The following is a 25,804-nucleotide window of genomic DNA, read 5'->3' on the forward strand; positions in this document are numbered from 1 at the left end:
GTTTGTGTCCAGTGTTTTACAAGGCATAAACACACACTTGGTACAATATGATAAGCTGTGGTTTGTTTTTCAGATATTTGAAAAAAGAAAGAAGAAACTTGACATAATGCTGAGCTGACAGGAGATGCCGGGAGCTGCTGATAGAACGTAAAGGCCTATAATAAGGCTAAATAGGCAAGAGGCCATGCCCACCTTTGTTTCATTGAGATCCTGATGGCTTCTCTTGTCCTGTGTAGCTGTGACGCTGCTGTTGTAGCCAGAGGTGGGACCTGAGGACAGGCTGAGGTTGGAACTTGTGCATAAAGTGCTGGTGCTCATCAGGGATTTCAGTTTTGTGTCCTCCTATAAAGACAGGACAATATTAGTTCACAAACACATGACTTGACCCAGGCCCGGACTGGTAATGTATCAGATCGGGCATTTGCCCGAAGGGCTGCTCTAGCCTCTGTTTAAGTGGGCTGCCCGCTCCCTGAATAGATGCAGCACTAATTAAACATTGCGCCTGTTTTGTAAGGTTTAGGACTGCCCTGCTGGCTGCTGCTCAGACTGAGTGAGGGGGAGCACAGGGCCGGCAGATCGCTCACCATTAGGACCCAGGAGCAGCATATTTCTTCGTGCACACTGTGACAGAAGTTTGCCGGGATCCTCTCCAATGTGAGGCCCGCCTCCTGCCTGTGATGTTCCTCTGTCAGGGAAGAGCAAACGAGCGCCAGAACAACCAAACAGCTGCAGACAGCCTCATACTGATCTGGGCTCTGAAAAAACTGGGTAAGTTTGTGGCTGGCTGTTTTCCAGATTCCCCCTCTGCTCTCAAACTCCCCCCCCCAGCCAAACTGCGTGCCTGGAGAATAGTGCAAAAGACTAAAGCTTTTTTCGCCTCAAACTATAACTATCTGCCACTGTTAATTTACTCTCTCACTTTTACCAAGTATGTATATTTACACTACAATAAATTATTGTGATTTTTGAAAATGGAGTGCTGGTCCTTTTCATAATTGTCTGTCCGTCTGACTGTCTATATCTATCTATCTATCTTTTTATTGTCTGTCTATCTGTCTATTCATTATTAAGCAGCTGCACTTGAAAACCAGTCTTTCACTGATGTGTACAGGTGCAGGGTCAAACTAAATATATACAATTTAGTTGAAAAGACCCGCACTCCAATTCTTTGTGAATCAAACAAATTTCAAACAATATTTCCATTTTCCGGGTGCTTGGTCAAATAATATGTAGATAATTATGAAAATTATCGGTTTTATCGTGATTTTTGAAAACCGAGTTCTGGTCCTTATCATAATTTTATATATATATATATAATAGGATTTGTTTAGTAAATACAAAAAGGTTCTTTATTCAGCTCAACTTTTCGAGCCCGCACAGGGCTCTTCGTCAGGAGTACATAATATTTTGTTATATACTCCTGATGAAGAGCCCTGTGCGGGCTCGAAACGTTGAGCTGAATAAGGACCCTTTTTCTTTTTGCCATAATTTCCTGCATATTATATATATATATATGGAGAGATATAGATAGATGAAAAAATCAAAGCAGCCCACACATAAATGCGTCCTGGTTTTTTACTTATACACATGCATATTTTTTTATATATATATATATATATATATATATATATATATATATATATATATATATATATATATATATATATATATATATATATATATATATATATATATATATAAAAAAATATGCATGTGTATAAGTAAAAAACCAGGACGCATTTATGTGTGGGCTGCTTTGATTTTTTTGACAGGGCTGATTTTTACTCCCAGTCCGGCCCTGACTTGACCTCATTGTCAAATGAATAATGTGTAACAGCCTAAAAACATACTTAAAAGACTCCGTATTGTCCTTGTCTAAACTGTTAACCCAGTCTAAAATTTCTCTCTAGCAAATGGGACCCACTCCTTAAAGGGCAAGGCACAAAGGGCATTTTGTCCGCTGCATTTCTCATTAGACAAAAGACAGGCACAAATGCCCCTCCTTCACAAGCATTTTAACAAACCGAAGAATTACCTGCATGGTCAATTAATTGTCGTGTCATTTTTATGTTAAAACATGGCATCTCCTTGAGGCTACAATCGCTACATTGACAGAATCATATGTGGAAAGAAGCAAAATAAGATCAATGAGAGGGCAGAGAATCAGTATGTACCACAGACAATAAAGATTGTAAAGATTCAAATACCATATATTCCCCGTTAATAGTCAGACCCATGTAGAAAATTTGCAGTGTATGAATAGATCAGCCATATCACATGTTGGCGGTCTGACCCTCTAAGGGGGCTCAAAGCAGTGGATGGGGGGGAGGGGGGCACCTGAAGTACAGTTAGGCAGGAATGTGTGTATGAATGCCCTGGAGCAATATGAATGCAATCTTCCTTTTATTTCTATATGTCTGACATGTTATAGTCAGCTTTATACATATCCATACATATTTGTAAAAGATTCATAATTGATACTGAACACACCTTTATCAGACAGCTCTGCTGCAGTCTCTTTCTCTCCAGTTCAGCTCTCTCTCTGAGTTTATCCCTTGCTCGTGCTATTTCACTCTTTGCCTCTTCCCGAGCCTTCTGGTAGTCTTTCAGCATCAGCTCAATCTCAGAGGGACACTGAGTCGGCCCCTTCTTCGGTTCTTGAAATCTACAGTTAATATAACAAACCAGCTATGAGAAATAAATTGTAACATCCATAACTTCAAGCCTACAGGTTAGCGAGTAAACGTAACATCAAACATGGGTTTCCTATCGGCACAGGGACTCCCTATCTGTTGGTTTTGGCCTACCCAAATCTGGTGCCTGGAAAAAGCATTTCAACTCAGCCTCACAGCTCCAATTTTTCAGTTTGTCTAATAGGGGTTGCATGCACTACTACAGACCATATTTTATGCATTTTTGTATTTGCCTGAGAGGTCCCTCATTGGGACAAACATGGCCCACTTACTGCTGGCAGTACAATGGTGAACAGTGAAGTAACCCAATTAGTTGCGCATATTTGGCCTCAATGTGTGTGCTAGCTCTCAGGTGTGCTGAGGTTACTACTACTTTGGAAGATACCTTGCGGCATCTAGCCATTTGCTTAGTGTAGATGTGCCCCATTCTTCCTATATAGATGTGTAATAATATGTTCCAGGCACACACTGGACATCGTTCTGACCTGGTGTGGTCCACCACATCTTTTCTTAGCTGCTGTAGGTATTCCCTGCGACGGCTTGGCAAGTCTGACTCCCGCAGCGATGCAAGAGATCCTTGGGATGCACTCAGTTGTTTTTGTGGACTAAGGCTTCGACTCCTTCTGAAAATCTGCAGCCGGTCCTCTCTTTCCTTTCGCAGGCCTTCGATTTCTTTCATGTGCCTGAAAGACAAGAAAGCTTGAGCTATTGGTTTAGCTGAAACCCTGATATGCAGTGCATGGGGCACACACTCTCTTCAAACATAAAATACACTGCTGAGCACGTGACCAACACAAACATCACGACTGGCCGTACTCGAATGGAGAATTGTAGTATGGCTGCATGGCTTTACTTAGCAAAACATCCATCAGACACAGTTACCGTCCCTTTGAAAAGGGCAAACAGTGCAGTTACTGCTGCCACACTTGAAATACAATACAATACAGGTATAGGATCCCTTATCCGGAAACCCGATATCCAGAAAGCTCCGAATTATGGAATGGCTGTCTCCTATAGACTCCATTTTATCCAAATAATCAAAATTTTTAAAAATTATTTCCTTTTTCTCCATAATAATACAACAGTAGCTTGTACTTGATCCAAACTAAGATGTAATTAATGCTTATTGGAAGCAAAATCAGCCTATTGGGTTTATTTAATATTTAAATGAATTTCTAGTAGACTTAAGGCATGAAGACCCAAATTACGGAAAGATCTGTTATCTGGAAAACCCCAGGTCCCGAGCATTCTGGATAACAGATCCCATACCTGTATATTGTTACTATACAGCACTGACACGTGATTCAGCATTTATATTCTAAAAATTGGGGCCAATTAACCCTCCTTTATGTTTTTGGGGTATTAGAGTAGAGGTTTTGAGAGGAAACCCATGCAGACGCAGGCAAATCTTACAGACTGCCGGATAGTGCCCAGGTTACAGTTGATCTCATAACGTCCTGGTCAACAGTGAACTGTAAAGCAGAAATATTTAGGAACAAGAGAGTTCATTTGTGAAGTAGTAGGCCACACACACACAGGTGAGGGGTATATACTAGGAACATAGGATATCACCCCATGTTTTTACAATAAAACACTTTAAAGCAACAACTAACATAGCATCTGGTGTCCCCCAATCCTTACCTGTCGTAGAGTTGTTTCTTCAGGGACATGATGTCTTTTTTATCATCAGTCGTTCCATTCTGCATAACCCTCAGTAGTGCGTCTGTTTCACCAATGCCATAGCTAAGCTTTGCTTCTGCAAGCTGTACAGTGAGAGGCTGCAGGTTCAACTCCAGATGAATCCCGGACATAATTTCAGCACGCTCTCTCTGCAGCCTCTCTATCTCCTGAGTCCTGCTTTCACACACAGTGCTAGCGGAGTGCTCTTGCTCTTCTTTTTGCATAGAGTATTCTGTTTTAGTAGGACTGTCTCTAAGGCTTAGTTGAGCAGGGCTTCCAGGTAAGAGTCTGGAAGGAGTGCACTGAACACCAGACCAGTTGCTAAATTTGTTATGTATGGGTAAATCCTGTAGCGTGTAATTGTGAGACTTCCTACTCATGCCAATTGGGGAATCTGTATTAAGAAGAATATCTGTGTTGGATTCACTTTCTACAACAGAAAGTTCATCCTCCTGGACATTACTTGCTTCTGATATAGAAATGGTATGGCTTTTATCTTTAAGCAACAAGTTACTGGATGTCATGGAGTTGCTGCCAAATCCATTATCAACCATGGAGTATCTTTTTCTTTGGACAATTCTGTTTGGAGCTTGATGTTTGACTGGAGAGAGGTTTTCGAGAGATGGAGACCTTCCCAAGGGGTGCTGTGCATTTAAAGCTGTTGCTGAGGTGCCATCGGCTTTATCTCGTCTTTTTAAGGCGAATAAGTTATAGTCCCTGGATGGCCTTCCAATACTGGACAGTTCAGAGATGCTACTGGAACGGTTCCGGTGGAAAGGATGCTCTTCTCTTACAATGCAGTCTTCACTTTTGAATCGGTATGGTTGCATATATTCTTCTTTCAGTCTTTTCCGTGCTGAGTCTTTGAACTGACTGCCGCATGGCATTCTGAATGGATTTGCATTTTCTGAGCCGCTCTGAGAGCTGGCATTTTCGCTATCAGATACTGTTTGAGAAGAACCACGTTCTTTTGGACTTCTGTGCCGGAGAACTTTCACCATGTTCTGGCTATTTAAAGTTGGTGCCACTGTGTGTTTGTGAAGAGACTTTTTACTTGCTTTAAGAGTTAGAATGGGTGAGGTGGCTCTATCAACCATAACAGTGCCTTCACCAATGTTACTTCTTTCAGACAGTTTCTCTGTAGCGTTGTGTTCAACGTTGTATAACTTTCGAGTGGTACTACATTCTGAGCCTCCAACTTCTGTACATGAGCCTTCACTGGGGGAGTTTTCTGAAAAAGGGGAAAAGGAAGAAGGCCTTGTAGCATAAGATGATGGAGATATACCAGAAGGCACATGAGCCAGGAATGGGGTTGATGTTCTAAAATGTGTTGAGCTGTACAATGGACCACGTTGCTCACAAGAACAACCATCATGCAAATTTGGAAGGCTCTGTGTCTTAGCGATTGAGGCGTCATGAGCAATTTGTTTTTCTTGGTTCCTTTGGTGTTGGGTCTGGGAGCTTGTAACAATTATATTTGATCCTAGTTTTTCCTTTTCATTGTCCTTATTCTGTGTGCAAATAGATACTTGACAATCGGTCTGAATGCCTCTGTCTACAGTAGTCTGGGTGGATGAATCTCTCGTTGCCTTATTCACCGCTTTTTCTGTCGAATTTGTGTGAAAGTGCATATGGCCACTATCGTGTTCTGAGAAGTTTCCAAGCAGTTCAGAAGTCTCATACAAAAGTTGGGATAAATGAAGGGACATATTCTGCATGTTTGACCATGAAGCCGGTCTGTGGTTTCTACACTGTGTAACTTTTATAGATGACACATCTGTATGGCTTCTCTGGTGTCGATTTAATCTTCTGTACCTACCCTTTGTTTGTGTTCCTTGCTCCGATTTCACCTTTATGTTATCATCATTGCATGTCTCAGACTCTGAAGTATACAAGACCATGATTTCATCTACCTGCACAGAGCAGTTTTCGGATTTTGGCTTTAATTCATATGAACGGTTATGCTGTGGTCCACAGTCGTAGCTTAAGGCAGCCACTTCATCAGACAGTGGATAATAGTATGAAGAACCATCTAGTGAATTGGTGGATTGGAAATCTTGTGTGGTGTTGTTCCTGATTTGCACGTCTTCAGTGCTGCTTATAGTGCTAGATGCCATTTTAGCATTTGCATATGAACTAAGATGTGAGTGGAAAGGAGAAACGTGAGCATTTAAACCTTCGTCAACGCTGGAGCATCTCATTATTTGTTCTTGGAATTTGCTGCAAGAAACATCACTTGTGCTGTTAAATACGCACTGCTTCAACCTGCCTTTCCCACTCCCATCTAGCTGCCATGAGTGAACAAAGGGATTTATGTCGCTTGATGAGAAGCGCATTATCTCTTTATTTTCTGTCATCACTTGGTCTGATTGCTTTGCCTTTGACGGAACCTCTTGAAATATACAACTTGCATTGCTTCTAAATACTGATGGTGATTCCTTTGTGATCGGGGGCCTATTTTGGTTACTGTTGGGATTAGTGGAAAGACTTGGAGAACCAACGTATTGTGCATGCGCTTGGTACTCCACTTTTGATTTCGTACGTTCAATTTCATTCTCCGTTGATATCACTTTTATATCAGGAAATACACTGTTGGACTGATTAAAGGTAGGATATGCATTGAGATATTCTAGTGAATCGGCATTAGAGCATATTAATTGTTTACCGTTAGAATTTTTGTGGTTTGTAGGAGTAGATAATCTGCGTTTAAGTGGCTGTGTGTGTCCAGGGCCTGGATTTTTACTGGAGCTCAGACAATGACCCTTAGGCACGTTTACATCTGAACATTCTAGTTTCAAATAGGAAGACTGGTTACTGTCTAAAGGGACACTTAAAGTTGCTGGCAAAGAGACACTCCTATCTCTTCCAATATACTGCTCCTCAGTCTTACTAAGGTTGCAATCAGTGTGCATTTGCTGGTATTCAAGAGACCTTTTTGAGAGTTTCACGAGTTCTTTGCCTAACAGTACATCGGTTTCCCTGTTTATGGATTCCCCAGTTAAATCTTGGTCAGTACACATAAACTCAATGTTATTCATTGTGTTTGGGGAAACCCTGCCCATCATTTCTCTTCTCTCATCATCTCTTCCAACCTCTTTTCTCTCTTGTCGAGGCTGATGCGCACATTCTGCGCTGGCAGTTAGTTTCTCATCACACACAGATGCACAAGAAGGTGTCTGACATGATATGGAAAATGATGTGTCATTTCCCAAAGTGGAACAACTTATTACTGCTTTATTTGAGTTGCTCACTGTACATGGATCCATCTCCTGTTCATGTAAAAGGTGCTTACAGTGATTAACTGTATTTTCTACCTTACTATTAGATATATACTCAGGATTATAGGTCAAGTATGTCATTTTCTCAGCCTCTAAATTGTCTTGTATGGTTACAGCACTTTGCAATAGATATACCAAGGGGTCTTCAGAAGCTCTGCTTTTGTCCTTGATACGTTCTTTCCTTTTAAATGCCATTGTTGTGTCATGTGCATTTCTGTGACTCTTACCATCCTTGTTGCAAGCCTCAGAGACTATTGAACTGGATACTGAATGTTCATCTCCTGTCCTGCTTTGAAAATATCTTAATTTGCTGCTACTATCAGGTTCTAACTTATTGTTTTTAGAAAGCAGTTCAGAATTTTTAGCTGGACAAGAAGAATGTTGTTGGGAAATGAATGGTGTCCTTTTAGGTATGTCTTGTGAACTGGCCCCCTTCTCCAGAGGTTTATCTACACAAGATTCATTTCCATAAACAAAGTGTGAAGTATTATTTGGAATGACAGGTACACTTGCTCCCTCAAACATAAATGTAGCATCAGTGGGGATGGAAGGGGTTCTAGTTTCACTAGGAGCATTTGCACAAGTGCTGTGTATGTCTAGCTGTATGGAACATTGCACTTGTGGTTTTACAAGACTTTTTGCACCAGAACAACTTTTATTGTTTTCTGAACTAACTGGGCTGGCTTCAGCTTTACCTTTTTTCATAAAAGGCTCAGAATTTAATATTTTATCTGCAGTGTTCTTTGCTTCATTCAATAGTTCATTCTGCAATACGGCTTCATAGTAGGGAAGGACCAAACCTGCATTCCTAACATCTTCTGCAGGGTTGGTTCTATTCCCAGACCTTGAGCTACAGCTACTGGTTATTCCATTGCTTGTTTTTTCCCCAGATTCACAGATATTTGGGACAGGGAAACACTGGACATCTTGATATAGTGGATTATTGGCAGAGCCGCTGGCCCACAGTGCATTGATGTCATCTGAAGAGCTTTGATTCTCCATATTGTTTTTGTCTCTGTAGTTTTTTGAAGGGAATTCCAGTTTCCCACATGCAACTGAATTCTTATTATGTGTTTGTGATAAGTCATTCATTTTGGAGCAAAGATGTCCAGAAACTTCTAGAGTCGTTTCCGCTGATGCTTTCATCCCATCATTTTGCCAATCTTGGGTGCCATCGGTGCTATGGAGTGTGTAAGACATACTGTCAGCCATTTCCATTTCTCCCTTACTTATCAAAGTGCCCATTTTCTCCAGTGTACTTGCCTTCTTTGTAGCCACAGTAGCATTGTCCTGTTTATTTTTAACAGAGCTAGTCATTTCTTCAGGAACAGAAGAGTGGTTTCTGATTGGTGCTATTTGCCCATATGTACTTTTTGCAGATGATATTTTTTGTTCGGTGGCTGCCCCTCCATCCAAGATTTTCTCTCTCCTTTCCTTACTTACATTTTCAAAATGTATAGGAATGTCAGCATCATGTTGCCTATAAATATTGTCTTTTTCATGTTTTACTATGTTTTCCATATTATTATCGACTTGAATACATGCCCCCTCATTAAAGCTCGGCAGGAGACTACTGTCTATACTCTTTATTAAAGAAAAGGTTCCCTGAAACATACCTTGGTCAGACAGGCTTGTGCTAGACACATTGCTGTTTAAAGTATCTCTGGAAATAGCAGGAGAAGATAATGTGAAACAATGGTCACTTTCAATTGATACAACGCTCACATTTTCTGGACGTATAGCACCATCTTTTCCACTTTCCTTTTCAGCATCTTTAAGACTAACATATGTAATAAAGCTATTATCATTTGCCTGGCTTAACCTTGATGATAATTGATTGAAATTCAAGTCCCCACTATTAGTTATTAATAAATTGTTGGTTGACTTTGGTTCATGCAGTCTTGGTGCGTTGTCTTCCGTATTCTTTTCTACTGATCCCATTGTCATATCAACTGATGTGATCTTGTCTTGTGTCAGAGATGGACATTTGCTAAGTTTATTGACACAAGAATCAACAGCAAAATGAGGATGATTACCTGGAACAATCACAATTCGTTCTACTCCAGTGCTGCCTGATCTTTCATTGGGTCTCTCTCTACTTTCAGTTATACCGTTATCACATTCATCATTTTCAATCACATATTTTTCACAGTTTTTTGTATTGGCATTTATGTCAAGTTCTACATGGAGTGGCGTATGGACGGATGATGGTATTAATTTGTGAGGGTCGAAAGTGTCAGAATGTGCTTCCATTTTAGCACCTTCTGGATCCACACTAGTTGGAGGAGAAGGCTCCATTTTAAAGTTTTCTCGTTTGTCCTCCTCTAAAACTTTTGACATTGTATGGTTAAATAATGTCTCTAAATTGTCAGTGTGCTTAAACTGCTCACAGTTAGGCATTGGTTTTGCTACTTTAGTGTCTTGATCAGCCTGCTGATCAAATGTTTTTTCAGTAGTACTATGGTTGCAGTGGCTTGTATCCCAGTTTCCCTGAGTGACATGTAAAGAAAAAGGACCTGTTTCACATTTTTCATTCTTATCCAAACTTGCACCATGAGTCAGACCATCGTTCTGTTTCATTTGCAGCATCATTTCTTCTGTGTCTTTATTCCTCATTAATTTCATTTTCTTTGGAGATTTTTTTGCATTCACAATTGTCATTTTCAGCCGTGTAGGAAGTATCTCTTTAACCATCCCTGCTTTCAGTTTTCCAGTGGTTGCTGCCAGTCCTGCAGAATCCTCATTGTTTGCAGTCAGGAGACCTACAGAAATGTGTGGATCCTTCAAAGCCCTTGATTCATCTTTGACAGAGCACCTTAATATTACATTTTCTCCAGCGTTCAGTTGATCTTTTAAAGGACCTAAATATTGTAAGTCCTTAAAATCAGGATTGGCAGCAGCATCAAGAATCTGACAGCCATTTTCTCTTTGCTCAGTGGTGAATTCAGGTACAGTTGATTCTGACTCTTCATTCTTATTTAGCAGGGGTATGTTCACACTAGTTTCCTCCACAGTTCTTTCAATAGGACTTTGAATTTTTTCGTTTAGTAGCGTTGTATCTTGGGGTGATATTGTAAACATACGATTTGAATCAACATTTTCTGGCTCATTTTTAATAGTAGAATATTTAGTGGATAACTGATTGGGAAATTCAGTCTTTGAATCTTCACATGTATTATTTGCTGTTGTGATTGTACAGTCTTGACTTTCCCAAAGAGAACTTGCCACAAGTACAGGAGGGCAACTGTTCTCTAACTTTTCAGATACCGCATCCTCTACATTGGCTTGGGCCTGGACATGAATGACATCGCTTCTACTTAAAATGGAATCACTACAATCTAAAGCAAACAGTGGATTCACATTTAAGTAAAAAGAGCTGCCGAGTCCTTTATCAGAACGATTTTCTGCTTGAGGGAAACCAATATTGTTCTGATCATCTGTGTGTAACCCCAAGATCCTAGGGCTTTGTAGCTTCCAGAAGATCTCTGCAGGCATCTCTTCAGACGAATCCATTTCAGGGACGTCTTCTGCATCAGCCAAACTATCAAGAGAAAAGCTTTTTGAAAGCCCAGTTGTGACAGAGGTACCCATGACTACAGGTGAAGGGTTTGGATCTTCAATCATATCTTTGGAAGAACTACAAGGTGTAAGAACAGTCTTATAATTATTAAACCTCCTCCTATTTGGCTTCTCCTTTTTGGTGCCTCTTTCTGCCAGGGAGTCCTGGGATATTTCACTATCCTCACTGTCTGAATTATTTTGAGAAGTAACATTTTTCTTAATTCCTGGCCCTTTCAGGTGAAGCTCTTTAGTTAAGGCATAGCCATAAGCGGATGAAAGGGAATCCACAGAATAGAAGCTTTCACTGTCTGAAGAGCCAGTTTCATCATCCTCCTTCCAGTCTTGCAGGAGCACTTCCTTTGGCTTTAGGAGCCCTCTACTGAGTCTTTCTGTGCTTTGCCATCTTTTGTCAATTGCATGGGTTGTGGTAGGCCTGCTTAGTGTATTAATGCTGTCAGTAGATGAACTTATTTTGGAAAACTCATTTGCTGGTTTCTTATGACTATTCGGCAAACATGAATCTGCCTCTCTTTTGGATCCTTTAAGAGTGCTGGATGACCTTTCAGCAAATCTCTTTCCAGGAGGAACAGTTTTTTGAATATTTTTGGTATTTTTTTGTTTTCCCGTGGCTTCATTCTTCTCCAACGTGGTTTTGTTTTCCTGCACAAAGCTCTTTCTGCGGCTCTCAAGCGTCTGTTGAGGAGAGCTTTTAAAGGGTTTCAGTTTGGTTTCACTATTTGCAGTGGTTATGGGTATTCGTGAATTTCTTTTCTTTAGAGGTTCAGTGGTTTTTGAAATAGATTTAGACCTGCTACCGGATTTATCCATTTTTTGCCGCTTCTTGCTCATTTGTGTGTATGCGAGTACAAATTTCCCATAAGTGCTTGTTTTATTCTGATTTGTAACAGAAACAAATGGGTGCTTCTCTGCTCCTTGTACAGTGCATTGGTCATAATTTGGGGTCTCGCTTAGTAATCCACTACAGCAGGTTGAAGAGAGACATTCTACTGACACCGCACGCCTTGGCTTCTGCTCTTCAGATGGCTTATTACTGTGTAGAGATACAGCTGGCGCACATTTTCTTTTCAGAGTACTGTAGAAATATAAAAGCAGAAAATAAAATTAGGATACAACAGGATTGCTGCTCCATGCTTAAACAAACCAAAATGTGCATGTTCATGTTCCCTACCAAATACTTGTAATTAATAAATACTATTCAATACAGCAATCCGAGATTTTAGTTCTGCAAGAATGTGTGTGTCACACAGCTGTATTCAGCCAATGGTGCACTTGGCATTAAGGCACATTTCGTGCCAATCATCACTGGCTGGGTAACAGAGCTCTGGATATGAAGGTCAGTTGGGTACATGTGGCAGGATAATTACTAAAATAAGTGAAAAGGAGATTTTGTGTACTCACCGTTAAATCTCTTTCTCTTCAGTCGCTTGGGGGACACAGGGACAGTGGTATAGCTGGAACCACTAGGAGGCAGGACACAAAAAAAAATAGAAACTTGACCCCTCCTCCTCCTGCTATACCCCTCCTCTGTAGGCAGAGACACTCAGTTCGTACCAAAGGAGAAACAGGAGGTTATCAATAATCAACAGAAAATCTGATAACTAATTACAAGAAGAACAGTCTGAAGCCAAGAGAAGGCCTCTATTCAGGGAGGGAAGCCCTGTGTCCCCCAAGCGACTGAAGAGAAAGAGATTTAACGGTGAGTACACAAAATCTCCTTTTCTCTTGGTCTGCTTGGGGGACACAGGGACAGTGGGGACGTACCAAAGCTGTCCCCTGAATCTAGGGCGGGAAGTAGAGGCCTACGTGGAACCAGCCACTGCAGCCTGAAGTACCTTCCTGCCATAGTGGGTGTCATATGCCACAAGGTGCCAAACTGGTAAAATTTGGCAAAAGTATGGATTGAAGTCCACGTTGCAGCCTTGTTCCGCTGAGGCTTATTTTCGAAAAGCCCTCTGGCGGAATGTGTCCAGATTGATCTGGGGGAACCTGACCCTGTGATGAATAGGATCTCTGGATGGCCTGCTTTATCCATCAGGATATGGTGGTCTAAGGAGAAGGAGTCCGATAGACGGATGTCCTCGACCCGGTGCGGGTAAAACTTGAGGGCCCTAACGGGGTCGAGGGTGTGCAGTGCTGCTTCCTTCGCATTGGAAAGGGATGGGCAGAAGGTAGGAATCGTAATTTCCTGGTTGAGGTGGAAAGTGGAAACCACCTTGGGAAGAAAAGAGGGAGAAGTATGAAGTACTGCCCTGTCGTTGTGGAAGGTCAACAGAGGAGACCTACAGGATTGGGCAGAGATCTCAGATACTCTCCGTGCTGAGGCAATAGCCAGCAGAAAAAACTGTTTTCCATGTGAGCCACTGAAGTGGAATAGAATCCATGGGTTTAAAGGGAGCGTGTTGCAGGGCACGTAGGACCAGGGTTAAGTCCCAATTTGGCACCGGTGAAAGTACCGGGCGCTTTATGTGGGCCATTCCCTGAAGAAAAATCCTAACATCTGGGAACAAGGCGAGAGGTCTTTGGAACAGGATGGAAGTGCCGAAAACTGAGATTTCAGTGATCCGAGGGACATGTGCAGGGACAGTCCCTCCTGTATAAGGCCAGAAGGAGTGGAGTGGAAAACTTCAGTGAATTGAAACCATTACATTGGCACCACCAATGGAAAGTGAATCAGACCCAATGGTACGTCTTGGCGGAGACCGGTTTGCGGGCTGCACGCATGGTAGAATGACAGTGTCAGAGAACCCCTTCCGTCTTAGGATCGCAGTTTCAGTAGCCACGCCATCAAATTGAGGGTGGCAGGACAGTGGTGAAGGATTGGACCCTGAGAGAGAAGGTCCAGGATGAGAGGCCAAGGTTCCTCTACTGAGAGATGTACTAGATCCTAGACCCAGGATCTACGGGGCCATGTTGGAGCTATGAGGATGAGAGTATGAGTTCTCTCTGAAGTTTCTTGATCTTTCTTGGAATGAACGCAAGATGGAAGTCCCAGGGAGAGGTGAGGGCGTCTGCCGCCAGAGGGTCCCTGGACCTTGCAAAGAAGAGAGGAACTTTACGATTGTGATCGACCTCTGGCGTCCCCCATCTTTGAGTGATCTTGTGGAAGATGTTGTCCTTTACAGGCCACTCGCAGGGATCTGGGGATGTCTGCTGAGATAATCTGCTTCCCAGTTTAAGAGACCTGGAATGAAGATGGCTGACAGGCGAGTCGGATTGCCTGTATCTCAAGAAGGTTGATGTGAAGACATTGTTCCGATAGAGACCAGCGACCCTGCGCTGACCGACCCTCTGCACTGCTCCCCAACCGGAGAGGCTTGCATCTGTGGTCAGCAGTCACCATTGTGGATCCCCTAGGGGTCTGCCCCTGGTCAGGTGACTGGTTTGCATCAACCAGAGAAGAGAGACTCGAGTCCTGCGGGATAAACGAAATTCCAGGAGAAGGGATTTGTGCCTCCAGGCCGCAAGAATATTCCACTGAAGCTCCCTGAGGTGACGTTGGGTGAAGGGAACTGATTCTATCATCGAAACCATGACTCCCAACACCTTCATGTAGAATCTCGCGGTGTGGGACTTCGAGAGGAGAGACCGCACGAGGGTCCGCAAATGCTGGACCTTGTCACTGGGAGAGTTTGTGTCTGGGTGTTGAACTGCATCCAGAGGAAGACCATGGATTGGCTTGGTGTTAACGAGGACTTGTCCAGGTTGATGAACCAACCAAACTCCTGTAATCGAACCATGGTGAAGTGCAACGCCTGCTGGGCCACTGCAAATTAAGGTGCCTTGATCAGGAGATCGTCCAGATAAGGAGTTATGGAGATCCCCCTGGTGCGGATTAGAGTAGTGGCCACCGACATGATCTTGGTAAAGACACGAGGGGCCGAGTTCAGGCCAAGGGGAAGGTCTGTGAGTTGGAAGTGGCGATTTTGGAAGGCAAATCGCAAGAATCTCTGATGGGGACAGAAAATTGGGGCCGCGATGATAGACCTGAGGGATTCCAACTTGAACCTTTGCGGTCGAATGAAAGTATGGAGTTCCTTGAGGTCCAGGATTGGCCGAACAGATCCATCCTTCTTGGGAACTACAAACAAGTTTGAGTAATAGCCTCGGAATCTCTCCTCAGTTGGAAAAGGGATGATGACCTCTGAACGGATAAGCTTGCCGATCGCGTCGTGCAGCGCCTGAGCCTTTTGATGCCCCTGAGGATATCTGGACATGAAGAACCGGCTGGGTGGGAGAGAAGCGAATTCTAGGTGGTAGCCCTGACTCACGACCTTGTGTACCCAGGCGTCTTGAGTCAGATTCTTCCAGAAGTCGGCAAACCTGCAAAGTCTCCCCCCCCCTACCGCTGAGTCGCTGAAGGGAAGAAGGGGTGAGTAATGCAGACGTGGACTTGTGGGACTGCCAGGATGGCCTGGACCTTCCACTGAAGCGTCCTCTGCAGGTGGTGGAGTGTCGTGAGAGACTTTTTTGAAGACAAGTCAGCAGTTTCATCCAGAGAGATCTGCGAACCGATACCGACAAGTCAAGTCGGCTGAATTTCTGCTAATCACCTGTAGCGCATCGAGGGAGGCTTCACATAGGTAGTCAGCCTCCTTGATTTGCGAGGTCAAATGAGCGAGTTCTTCACGGGGGACCCTTGTGGCAATCGCTCGGCATAAGGCGTCCAACCAAGTTTGGACGGCTCTACTTACCCAAGCAGAGTCTAGAACAGGCCGAAGGGAGGTACCTGAAGCAGAGAAGAGGGAACTTAGAATGCCCTCAAGCTTCTTGTCCATGGTGTACTTGAAGGAGGCTGCATCAGGAACTGGTAAAGCAGTGCCCTTAGATAGTCGAGAGACAGGCGCGTCCACTGAAGTTGTGGAGGTCCACTTTTCCGTTAGTTCCTGTGGAAAAGGATATAGTTTTAGAAAAACTGCGGTTAGCCTGGAAACATCCCTCTGGCTTGAACCATTCCTGTTGTATAATTTGCTCGAGCTGAGCATGAGAGAGGAAAGGAAGGTGAGGACCTGCTGACCTGCTGCGGCGCTTAAACAAGGAGGTACTGCAACTAGGTTCAGGCTCCTTTAAGTGAAGGGTCTCTAATACTGAAATGAGGGAATCAATGGCCTCGGAGGAGAGTTTGGGGGGATTCCCCTTACTCTGGGTCGGAACTGTGAGATAGTTCACCATCAGACAGAGCCGGATCCTCCTCGGAGTCAGGCGGCAGGGATGAAGTAGTGATGGACTCCGCCTCACACTCATCCTCGGAAGGAGAGGGGGCTCTACATTTTGGAGGCTTAGGCCGAGGCTTATCTAGCCACGGGACTCCACCAATTTAGGAATGCCGGCGGCAAGCTTAGATGCCCATTCTGGGGGAGGCTGGGGGTCCAGGGGGTGGAGTCCCGGGGCTGGCCTGATGGGTCCCCATGGGAGGCTTGGCTTACCTGAGGACGGAGTTCTGATGTTTCCGAAACTGCATCAGGTGGCTTGCACGTGGAACACAGAGGGTCCTTGTGACCAGATGAGGCATTTGGCACAAGCTAAATACTTAACCGATGAAGTAGTTGCTGGCCTGGAAAAAAGGTTATCACCTGTACCTTCAGACATGGTGTACACAAGCTGTTCCTGTAAGAGAGGAATTAAGTTAACAATATATATAATGTACGATATATATATAACTGAAAATGCCTCCCCAGGGTACTGCTGGGAGTAAAGCCTTGGAGGGGAGTAAAGGCTGATAAGGCAGTAATTACAAAGCCTGCTGCCCTGTGGCATTAGCTAAAAACCCCACTGTGTCAGCAGTACTGCCCTGTTGTGTTCTTAGTATAAACAGGGGGGGGGCTGTGCTGCAGAGAAGCTGGGAAAGAGTTCTGCCCAGTGTGGCGAGTCTGCTAGTAATGGAACCTCCTCCAGAATCAATGGGAAGTAGCTGCCTGGGCGCACAATGCGAAGAATGGCCCCTCCCCTAGCGGTGACATATGGTGCAGACGCACACCTTAGAAAAATGGTGCATAAGGCACTGGCGTGCACTTTTTGGGTTGCGCACAGGGTGCACGTACAGTAAGTGAAAAATCTGCCCCAGCCGTTGCCTCCCCAGGTAGATTGAAAGACAGCCTTGGTGAAGTCTCTTGTAAAATAGTGGTGCGCAACAGATGCTAAACCCACAATAACTCTCTTGTGCTGCTGACAGTGAGGACAGTAGGAAACATAAGTGCCATTCCCATTCTGGACAATTTGTAGAGATGATTTGGCAGCTGTGCTCTCAATCTCAGTAAGCCACACCCGCTCCAGGTGTAGGAAATTAACCAATTAGTTAGAGTACTGAGAGAAAGCAAGTGAAAAGGCAGACCTTGCTGCTAGGTGCTCTTTATTGCACATAACATGTTTCAGGCCAGAAGCCCTTTATCAAGTGCCTGTGTGTTTGCTGGAGGCTGATTAACAAACTGCCTGGGTCTGAACTAGTGACCTGCAGGTTGCAACAAAGTCTCCTATACTGCTGTGCAAGGCAGAGGGATTGTGCAGGGGGGAGGGGGGCTCAGAGAGTGAATAGGCTGCTATTAAGGATATATGCTTACCTTAAATGAGCCACGGCAGGAGTTCCCAGACTGTAGTGTAGGGATCCTTGGGGCATATAAGGAGGATTGAGCAACAGGATGAACCTGGCTATACCTCAGCCCTGTGTCCCGGCCAGCGCATCCTCTCTCTGTATGTCAGAGGGAGGGAATCAATGCTGGATGGTCAGTGCACAGCACAAGAGACCCCGGTGACATCCTCAAGTAATGGATCAGACTACTCAGTGTAGCTGTCCAGCTCCATATCCATATGTGAAGGAATTGTAATGAAATAAAAATAAAAGAGCAAAATAAATAGTAAAATACTCTGAATGCAGGAGACGGTCCTAACCTCCTGAGGACACAACGAAACTGAGTGTCTCTGCCTACAGAGGAGGGGTATAGCAGGAGGAGGAGGGGTCAAGTTTCTATTTTTTTATTGTGTCCTGCCTCCTAGTGGTTCCAGCTATACCACTGTCCCTGTGTCCCCCAAGCAGACCTAGAGAAATACATTTTTGTATTTATTATTCTGACATCAGAGTGTTAGATATAAGGATTGTTTTCATTGTATGGCTAAATCTGTTGTGTATTATAAAAATAGTTTCTTAGTGATATAGCTTTTTAGGAAGTGGAGTTACCCGAGGTTTGGAAGAGTCTGGAATGAGCATGGAAATGCGCTTTGCTTGAAACGAGTTACCCCCTTAGAGGGTCCTTCTGAATCTGGATTATGAAGTTGCTTGACAGTGTCTTCACTAATCCAACAAACAGCCTGCAAATGCTGGAGATCCTTTTTGGCTTCTAACAACTTTTGCTTCTTAATTATCCTCTCGAGCTGAAACTTGATCCGTTTCCGCCTTATATTCCGCTCAGCTCTTCTTAGGGAGCATTTACGCAACAGTTCCCTCTGCACCAGCCTTTTCCTGTCCACTTCGACTGCTGATGGGTAACTGTCAGTTGCTGCAGTATTTTGGACCTCTGCCTCTGCAATGAACTTGGGTTCAGTTTGGACTGATGATTCACGTCTCTGATGATGAGATTCGGTAAGCCGCTGTTCTTCTTTAATGAGCCACTGCTTGTCTGTGTGAAAATTGAAGCACAATATTATAAGTCTTTTTTTATATGTTCTATATTGGTTATATTCATTCTGCTGCCCTCAAAGCCCAGGAATGGGTGGGGCTTTTCTTTAAGTACTCAATGCTTCTGTAGAAGTTACTACATAGTTACATAGTAGATGAGGTTGAAATAAGACACATGCAACCTTTTATGTTCATATATAATAAACCTGCCTAACTGCTAGTTGATCCAAAGTAAGGCAAAAAAAAAAAAAACCCACCTGAAGCCTCTCCAATTTGCCTCAGAGATGGATACAATTCCTTCCTAAGAGGGCAAGTCCGTGGATCAACTTTGTACTAAGCGCTAATATCAGTATGTATGTAAATAGACACAGAAACTTACTTTCTTCAACAATTTGGTTAATTAACGACTGCTCAAGTTCAAGTTCCTTTTCGCTCCTGATTTTCGATGTCTGTATTTGCTTCTTTAAATCCTCTACGTAAAGCTGCTGCTGTTGTACCTGCTGCTGGTAAAAGCTTTCCAAGTCTCTGAGCTTTTGCTGATAATCTTCTGATTCCGTGTTCCTGCCAAAGAAAGCAAGCAAACTGAGAAGAAACTAAAGAGAACACAGAAGATAGTCTCACAGTGTGTGAGGTTCTCTGAAATGCCAGTAGGTTTGATTGTTTGACAGGAATGTTTGCTGCTTCTTATGTTTTTTTGTGGGTGAAGCAACATGTTAATTATTTTTATTAAAATACTTTGCTGCAATACACATTAGTTCAGAGATGGAACTAGGGGTAGGTAGAAGAGGCAAATGCCTATGGTGCAATTGAACACGTAACTCTTCTACTTGCCTACCCCTAGTTTCAGCCTGTCAAATTCCAGGGTTTTTCTACATGAGTGGCGTAAGTGCAAGACCACTTTAACAAAAAAGAGTAAGGAGAAACATACAGTAGGAGAAGCATCGGGGCACAGAGCAAGGAGTGAATTGTGTTACATATTTTCTCAAATTGCAATAAGTGCAAATACTGGGCCACATTCAAATGTATTAGGGACAGTGCACAAATCAATGTTTAAATAAAGCTAAATTGCGCCAAAAAGACCATCATGAGGCGCCTGTCACTTATCATTGAGGAATTAAAAGCAAAAGTAACATACTGCCGTCTTATGTTTTTACATTATTTATTAGTCGAACGTATAACAGAACCATGGGTGCGTCCTACTATATATATATATATATTGACTTTTGTACAGTTACTGGGTACACAATTTGCAGCTGCAGATCCTTAAAGCCTGCGGATATATTGAAAAATATCATCAACTCCTCTAGTCTGCTTAATGTGTTCAGTGTCTTACATCCTTAAAGGGATGGTTCGCCTTTGATTTAACTTTTAGTATGTTATAAAATGGCTAATTCTAAGCAACTTTCCAATTGGTCTTTGTTCTTTATTTTCTATAGTTTTTAATTATTTGCCTTTGTCTTCTAATTATTTTCAGCTTTGAAATGGGGGTCACTGACCCCATCTAAAAAATGAATGCTCTGTAAGGCTACACATTTATTGTTTTTGCTACATTTTAATACTCATCTTTCTATTCGGGCCTCTCCTATTCATATTCCAGTCTCTTATTCAAATCAGTGCATAGTTGCTAGGGTAATTTGGACCCTAGCAACCGGATTGCAGAAACTGGAGAGCTGCTGAATAGAAAGCGAAATAACTCAAAAACCACAAATAATAAAAAATGAAAACCAATTGCAAATTGTCTCTCTACATCATACTGAACTCCTTTAAAGTGATCTCCTGCTCTGTGTTGCTGTATGTTCATACAAGGTAAAGTTACGTAACTGCAGCAACCACAGAGCTAACTCTTTTATTTCCCACACTGGCAGAAAAAGGCCAATTTATAAACTACAAAATCACATAAGTTGCTATGTTTTTTTTTAACTAGCCTGTGTTTATTCCAGTGTAATAGTGGGGCTCTGCAATATAATGTGTGCTGCAGCTTATGTGCAATTTACAAAAGCAGGTTTAAATTAGCGTGCGCATTGGTAAATAATATGCAAGTTAATTGGCTAATAGAACCCTGGAAATAGCTCCGTCTCATAGCGCTCCCCTTGTTCCCCGTGTGCAGTTGTGAGCAGTTCATCAAAGCAAATTGAATTGGTGCAGGTTTATAAGGAGGGTGTGCAGGGCAAGTACCTTTGTGAAGAGCATTTAAGCATATGCAAACTGGCACCTTATTTGCACTATTGATGGTAAACAAACCTGAAAGAACTTTTCTACTTAAGCATAATGCTCTAAGGGGGTTAAATAATGAAAGGTGCACAGTTTACTACAGGCCTGGTCACCTGCATCTATCTTTAACTGGCCACTTGGTTACCAGCAAACTTCTTATTGGTTGCTATGGGTTACTGCACCTTGGCAAAATCTGTGCCTATTGTTGCATATGGAGTTAATATGTTAAAAAGGATAAAAAATATTCCTTTATCTTTGCAGGACATATTCCCATATGTGGGAACTGACATACCACTTGCCTGCTTAATAGGCCATCAGCATCTAATCAACTTGTGGCTACTGGAGCTGCTGTTATACTGAAGTCTAAGGGCTCATACAGACAAGCGTTTATACCTGCGCTCCCCTGCTTTCCGTTTTTCTGCGTTCAGCCGCAGGGGAGCGCAGGAATAGACGCATTACATTTTTTCCAATGGGGCTGTACTCACACAGGTGTGTGTAGGCGCCGAACGCAGGAAAAATGCAGCATGTTGCAACTCAATCTGCGTTCGGCGCCTACACGCGCCTGTGTGAGTACAGCCCCATTGGAAAAAATGTAATGCGTCTATTCCTGCGCTCCCCTGCGGCTGAACACAGAAAACGGAACGCAGGGGAGCGCAGGTAAAAACGCTCGTCTGTAAGAGCCCTAAGGGAAGTGTGCTGCAGAAAGGCACATATAAGGGCCATACAATGCTTTTCCACAACTTAGTACAGGTATAAGTTCCATTATCTGGAAATCTGCTACCAGAAAGCTCCAAATTACAAGAAGGCCTTCTCCCCTAGACTCCATTGTACCCACATAATTCACATTTTGAAAATGATTTTCTTTTTCCCTATAATAATAAAACAGTACCTTGTATATGATTCCATATTGGAGGCAAAACAATTCGATTGGGTTTATTTAATGTTTAATTGATTTTTTAATAGACTTAAAAGATGGAAATCCAGAAAACCCCAGATCCCAAGCATTCTGGATAAAAGGTCCCATACCTGTATTTATATATAAATATATATATATTATACATAGGTTTCCTAACAGTACAGTCATTGCAGATCTGTGCTCTTTCAGGTGAGAGTGATGTAAGGAATGAGTGCTAATGAGGCAAGTGATTGTGCTAGTTCAGCACATCCTCTCTCCACTCACTGTTTTAGCACACATTACAGTAATCCTGCCGGCTGAGTGACAATATTCAAGCACTCCCTGCCAATCACAGCTCAGTCAATGCAACGCATCATCCCCAAAACTAAACCTCTACGTCTCTCAGACCTCAGGTTTAGCCAAGTCACAACATATCCCTTTTGCTGGAATCCTTCAAATTCACTGAATATCCAGTGTTCTAGACTCTGCAGGGAGATTCTACAAACACCTTGGTACAATAATCCTGTTTAACAAAGGAGTCGTGCAAACATTTATCTAACCACACAACATTTATCCAAACACACAACATTTATCCAAACACACAACATTTATCCAAACACACAACATATATCCAAACACACAGTTGTAGCAGAGTTTGCAGACGTAAGAAAGATGCTATTGCCATTGTTTAGTCATTGTTCCTGTGCAAGGCTGGATACCGAGAACCGCTGATTCACTGCATTACATTAAAATGTGTCAAAAACTTTTCCTAAACATCTTTATTTGATCAGCAAACAGTAACACTAATGAAATCTACATTGATGGGGAAAAGATGAAATGTATTTGACTAACCTTGAGCAGAGCCGGCACTTCTCCACGGAGGCAGGGATGAAAGAAGCAGGGTAAAAGCTTTGTTATTGTAAGAAAAACAGGGATCCCTATGAATCATTCCTCGCTGAGCTGTGTCAGGCCATATTATGCATCCAGAGGCTAGCACTCACACTGGCACACTCCCCACCTCCAGTCCCAGGGCCGTCCCTTGCTAATGCTGCTGCAGGGGTTTGGCTGGCCCAAGGCTTCAACATAATGCAGCTCTCTGTTACTATAGCAGCCAATGCATCTCTAATGAGACGCCGAACACATTCACTAGATGGCAAAATTGAAAGCTAAATGCACTATACTGCTAAAAGACTGTCCTAATTATATAAGCAACCTTTATAGCGTTGGCTTGTTTGCCTGAGAGTGAGGCAGGCTGCATTACAATGCGACACAGGCTGCAAATCCCTCTGCACAGGTTATGAGAATATTACAGTCAGTAATGGAATTCACTTCCCATTCCATGAATAAAGCTTTAATGTTAAATCCCAATGCAGGGAATGCCGGTGGTGTGTTATTCATTTCCAATCACAGCTGCTTGGCAATATCCTCCTTTGTTCCAAGGATATAGGCACGGGTAGGAAGAGAGAAAAAGCAAAGTACTACAGCAGTTTTATAGGCAGGCAAGAAATTACGCTGAAGGCAGAGAAGATAAAAAAGCATTCTGTAGGTCAGGCATAGGCATAGGCAACCTCCAGCTTTAATGGACTCCCAGCATTCCTTTGCCAACTCAGCTGATGGAGGGAGCCTGGGAGATGTAGTTTCCAAAGCCAAAGGTGGTTGTGCTATTTGTGACCCCAGTAAATATGAGGTCACATTTAAGTGAATAAATATATATATGTGAATGTATATTGTATCGGTGCATCAGACCATAGCCAAGTTCTGTGTAGTATGGTAATCCATTCACACTCCCACCAATAGGGGTTACCCATAAGCCCACACTGTGAGGGAGTTTATACACAGAGAGCTGGCTGCTGTTTTGTCAGTTGAGAAGCAGCACACACCCGTAACATTGGCTCTGTGTCTCCACTCATTTTATTTACAGAATAACTGTTGCCATGGCCACACCGTATACATATACAAGTGAATGGACCATATTGAATTAAGGGGCTAAATAGCTCCATCAGCTTCCAATATAATTATTTGGAAAAAGGGAAATAACCATAGTGAAACCTAATAAATGGAAGAGTTGGCCTAGAGGTTAAGTGATAAGCCTTTGATATGGGATCTCATGCTGGATACCCTGGTTTAACTCCCTGTGGCAACTCCTTGTGACCCTGCACAAGCCACTTAATCTCCTGATGTCCCAGCATATTTAGTACTCCTATAATGGCTGCCTTGCTTGCTGTAAAAGTACTTTGAGTCCCATGGGATCAAAGCACCATAGAAAGAAAAAAGATTCCCTTTACCATATATATTGTCCATATATAATCTTGTTCCACCCAGAGAAGATCAAACATACATTAAATGCACATCTGATTGATTTGAGCTGGAACGAAATTATTTTATATTTGTGGAAAATCAAACAGAGCAATAAATGGAACTCACCATAGAAGGTACACCCCTTGGTTTTAACTGTAAATAAGTATCCATTACATGGCCAAAAGAATCCAGTGACAGGGGAACTTGCACTATGGGTATATATGGTAGTCCTACTCTGTAGCCCCTTCCAGCCATTCACCACAAGCAGGTCAGCAGTCCGGTGGGGTACCGCTCAGTGCTTGCTATGCCCCTTGAAGATTTATGTAGCCCAGTGATCCCCAACCAGTAGCTCGTGAGCAACATGTTGCTCACAAACCCCTTGGATGTTGCTCTCAGTGGCCTAAAAAGCAGATGCTTGTTTTTGAATTCTGGGCTTGGAAGCAAGTTTAAATTGCATAAAAACTAAGTATAGTGTCAAGTAGAGTCTCCTGTAGGCTGCCAGTCCACATAGGGGCTACCAAATGGCCAATCACAGCCCTTATTTGGCACCGCAAGGGCCTTTTTTGTGCTTGTGTTGCTCTCCATCTCTTTTTACATTTGAATGTGGCTCACGGGTAAAAAAAGGTTGGGGACCCCTGATGTAGCCCTTCTAGTTCCAAATAATGACATGTTATCAGTTGGAACACTTACTACCGAGTTTCTGTGTCCAAGAAAAATATTTTAGCAATAAATGGTATTTCACCATCTGGCAATCTGCCGAAAATGTTTGGGTTTAGCGGATGCTAGTAGAACACTACCTGCCTAATGCAGACAGTTAAGTTAGGTAGAAGAGCAATACTAGGCCTCTGGCTCCATTGAAAGCAACAGTATACTGTACAATGGCATTCTGGACTGTTCCGTGCTCCTACATTGTGGTAACAGTTTGGGGAAGGCTCTTTGCTATTTCAGCATGTTAATGCCCCCAAGCACAAAGTGAGGCCAATACTGAATCGGTTTGCTGAGATGGGAGTGAGAACACCTCAACCCAAAATAACACTTATGGGATGAAGTGGAATGCTGACTGTGTAAGCCAGGCCTGATTGCTCAACATTAGTTCCCAATCTGGCTGAAGGGAAGCAAACCCAACAATATTCCAAAATGTAGTGGAAAGCTGTTCCAAAAAGGGTGTTACTGTTAACAGAATTCAAATATAAGATGTTGTATGTTTGCTTTGCATTATGCTTTTATGGACTAGTTATACATAGAATTAAATATATAGTTCGAGATGTCAGTTGTGTGGCTTCCCTAGTGCTGGACTGTGCTTACCTCTATTTAAACATTCTCTGACAAGAATCCTATCTGCCATGGTTACTGTCAGTCATCCAATACTGTCCCCTGTCTTTAATCCAAACATATTAGATTTGCTTTTATGATTTTAAGTAGAGATGCACCGAATCCAGGATTCGGTTCGGGATTCAGGCAGGATTCAGCCTTTTTCAGCAGGATTCCGGATCGGCCATCGCCAAACCCGAATCCCAATTTGCCTATGCAAATTAGGGGCGGGGAGGGAGGGAAATCTTGT

The 25,804-nt window shown here is 42.9% G+C and overlaps 1 protein-coding gene across 2 annotated transcripts in view; it reads right to left on the minus strand.

The window, feature by feature from the left end:
- stard9.L (StAR related lipid transfer domain containing 9 L homeolog) overlaps nucleotides 1–25,804 on the minus strand; it is an 84,190-nt gene that overhangs the window by 6,870 nt on the left and 51,516 nt on the right. For both annotated transcript variants that reach the window (XM_041573288.1, XM_018231062.2), the window contains 6 exons: nucleotides 19,219–19,400; nucleotides 18,402–18,840; nucleotides 4,335–12,305; nucleotides 3,179–3,376; nucleotides 2,491–2,665; nucleotides 193–342 (listed from right to left, as the gene is read on the minus strand). In XM_041573288.1, the coding sequence (XP_041429222.1) occupies nucleotides 193–342; nucleotides 2,491–2,665; nucleotides 3,179–3,376; nucleotides 4,335–12,305; nucleotides 18,402–18,840; nucleotides 19,219–19,400 (9,115 nt within the window). The remainder of the gene's footprint in view (nucleotides 1–192; nucleotides 343–2,490; nucleotides 2,666–3,178; nucleotides 3,377–4,334; nucleotides 12,306–18,401; nucleotides 18,841–19,218; nucleotides 19,401–25,804) is intronic.

This window comes from Xenopus laevis, chromosome 8L (genome assembly GCF_017654675.1).
Source record: "Xenopus laevis strain J_2021 chromosome 8L, Xenopus_laevis_v10.1, whole genome shotgun sequence".
Classification (NCBI taxonomy): domain Eukaryota; kingdom Metazoa; phylum Chordata; class Amphibia; order Anura; family Pipidae; genus Xenopus; species Xenopus laevis.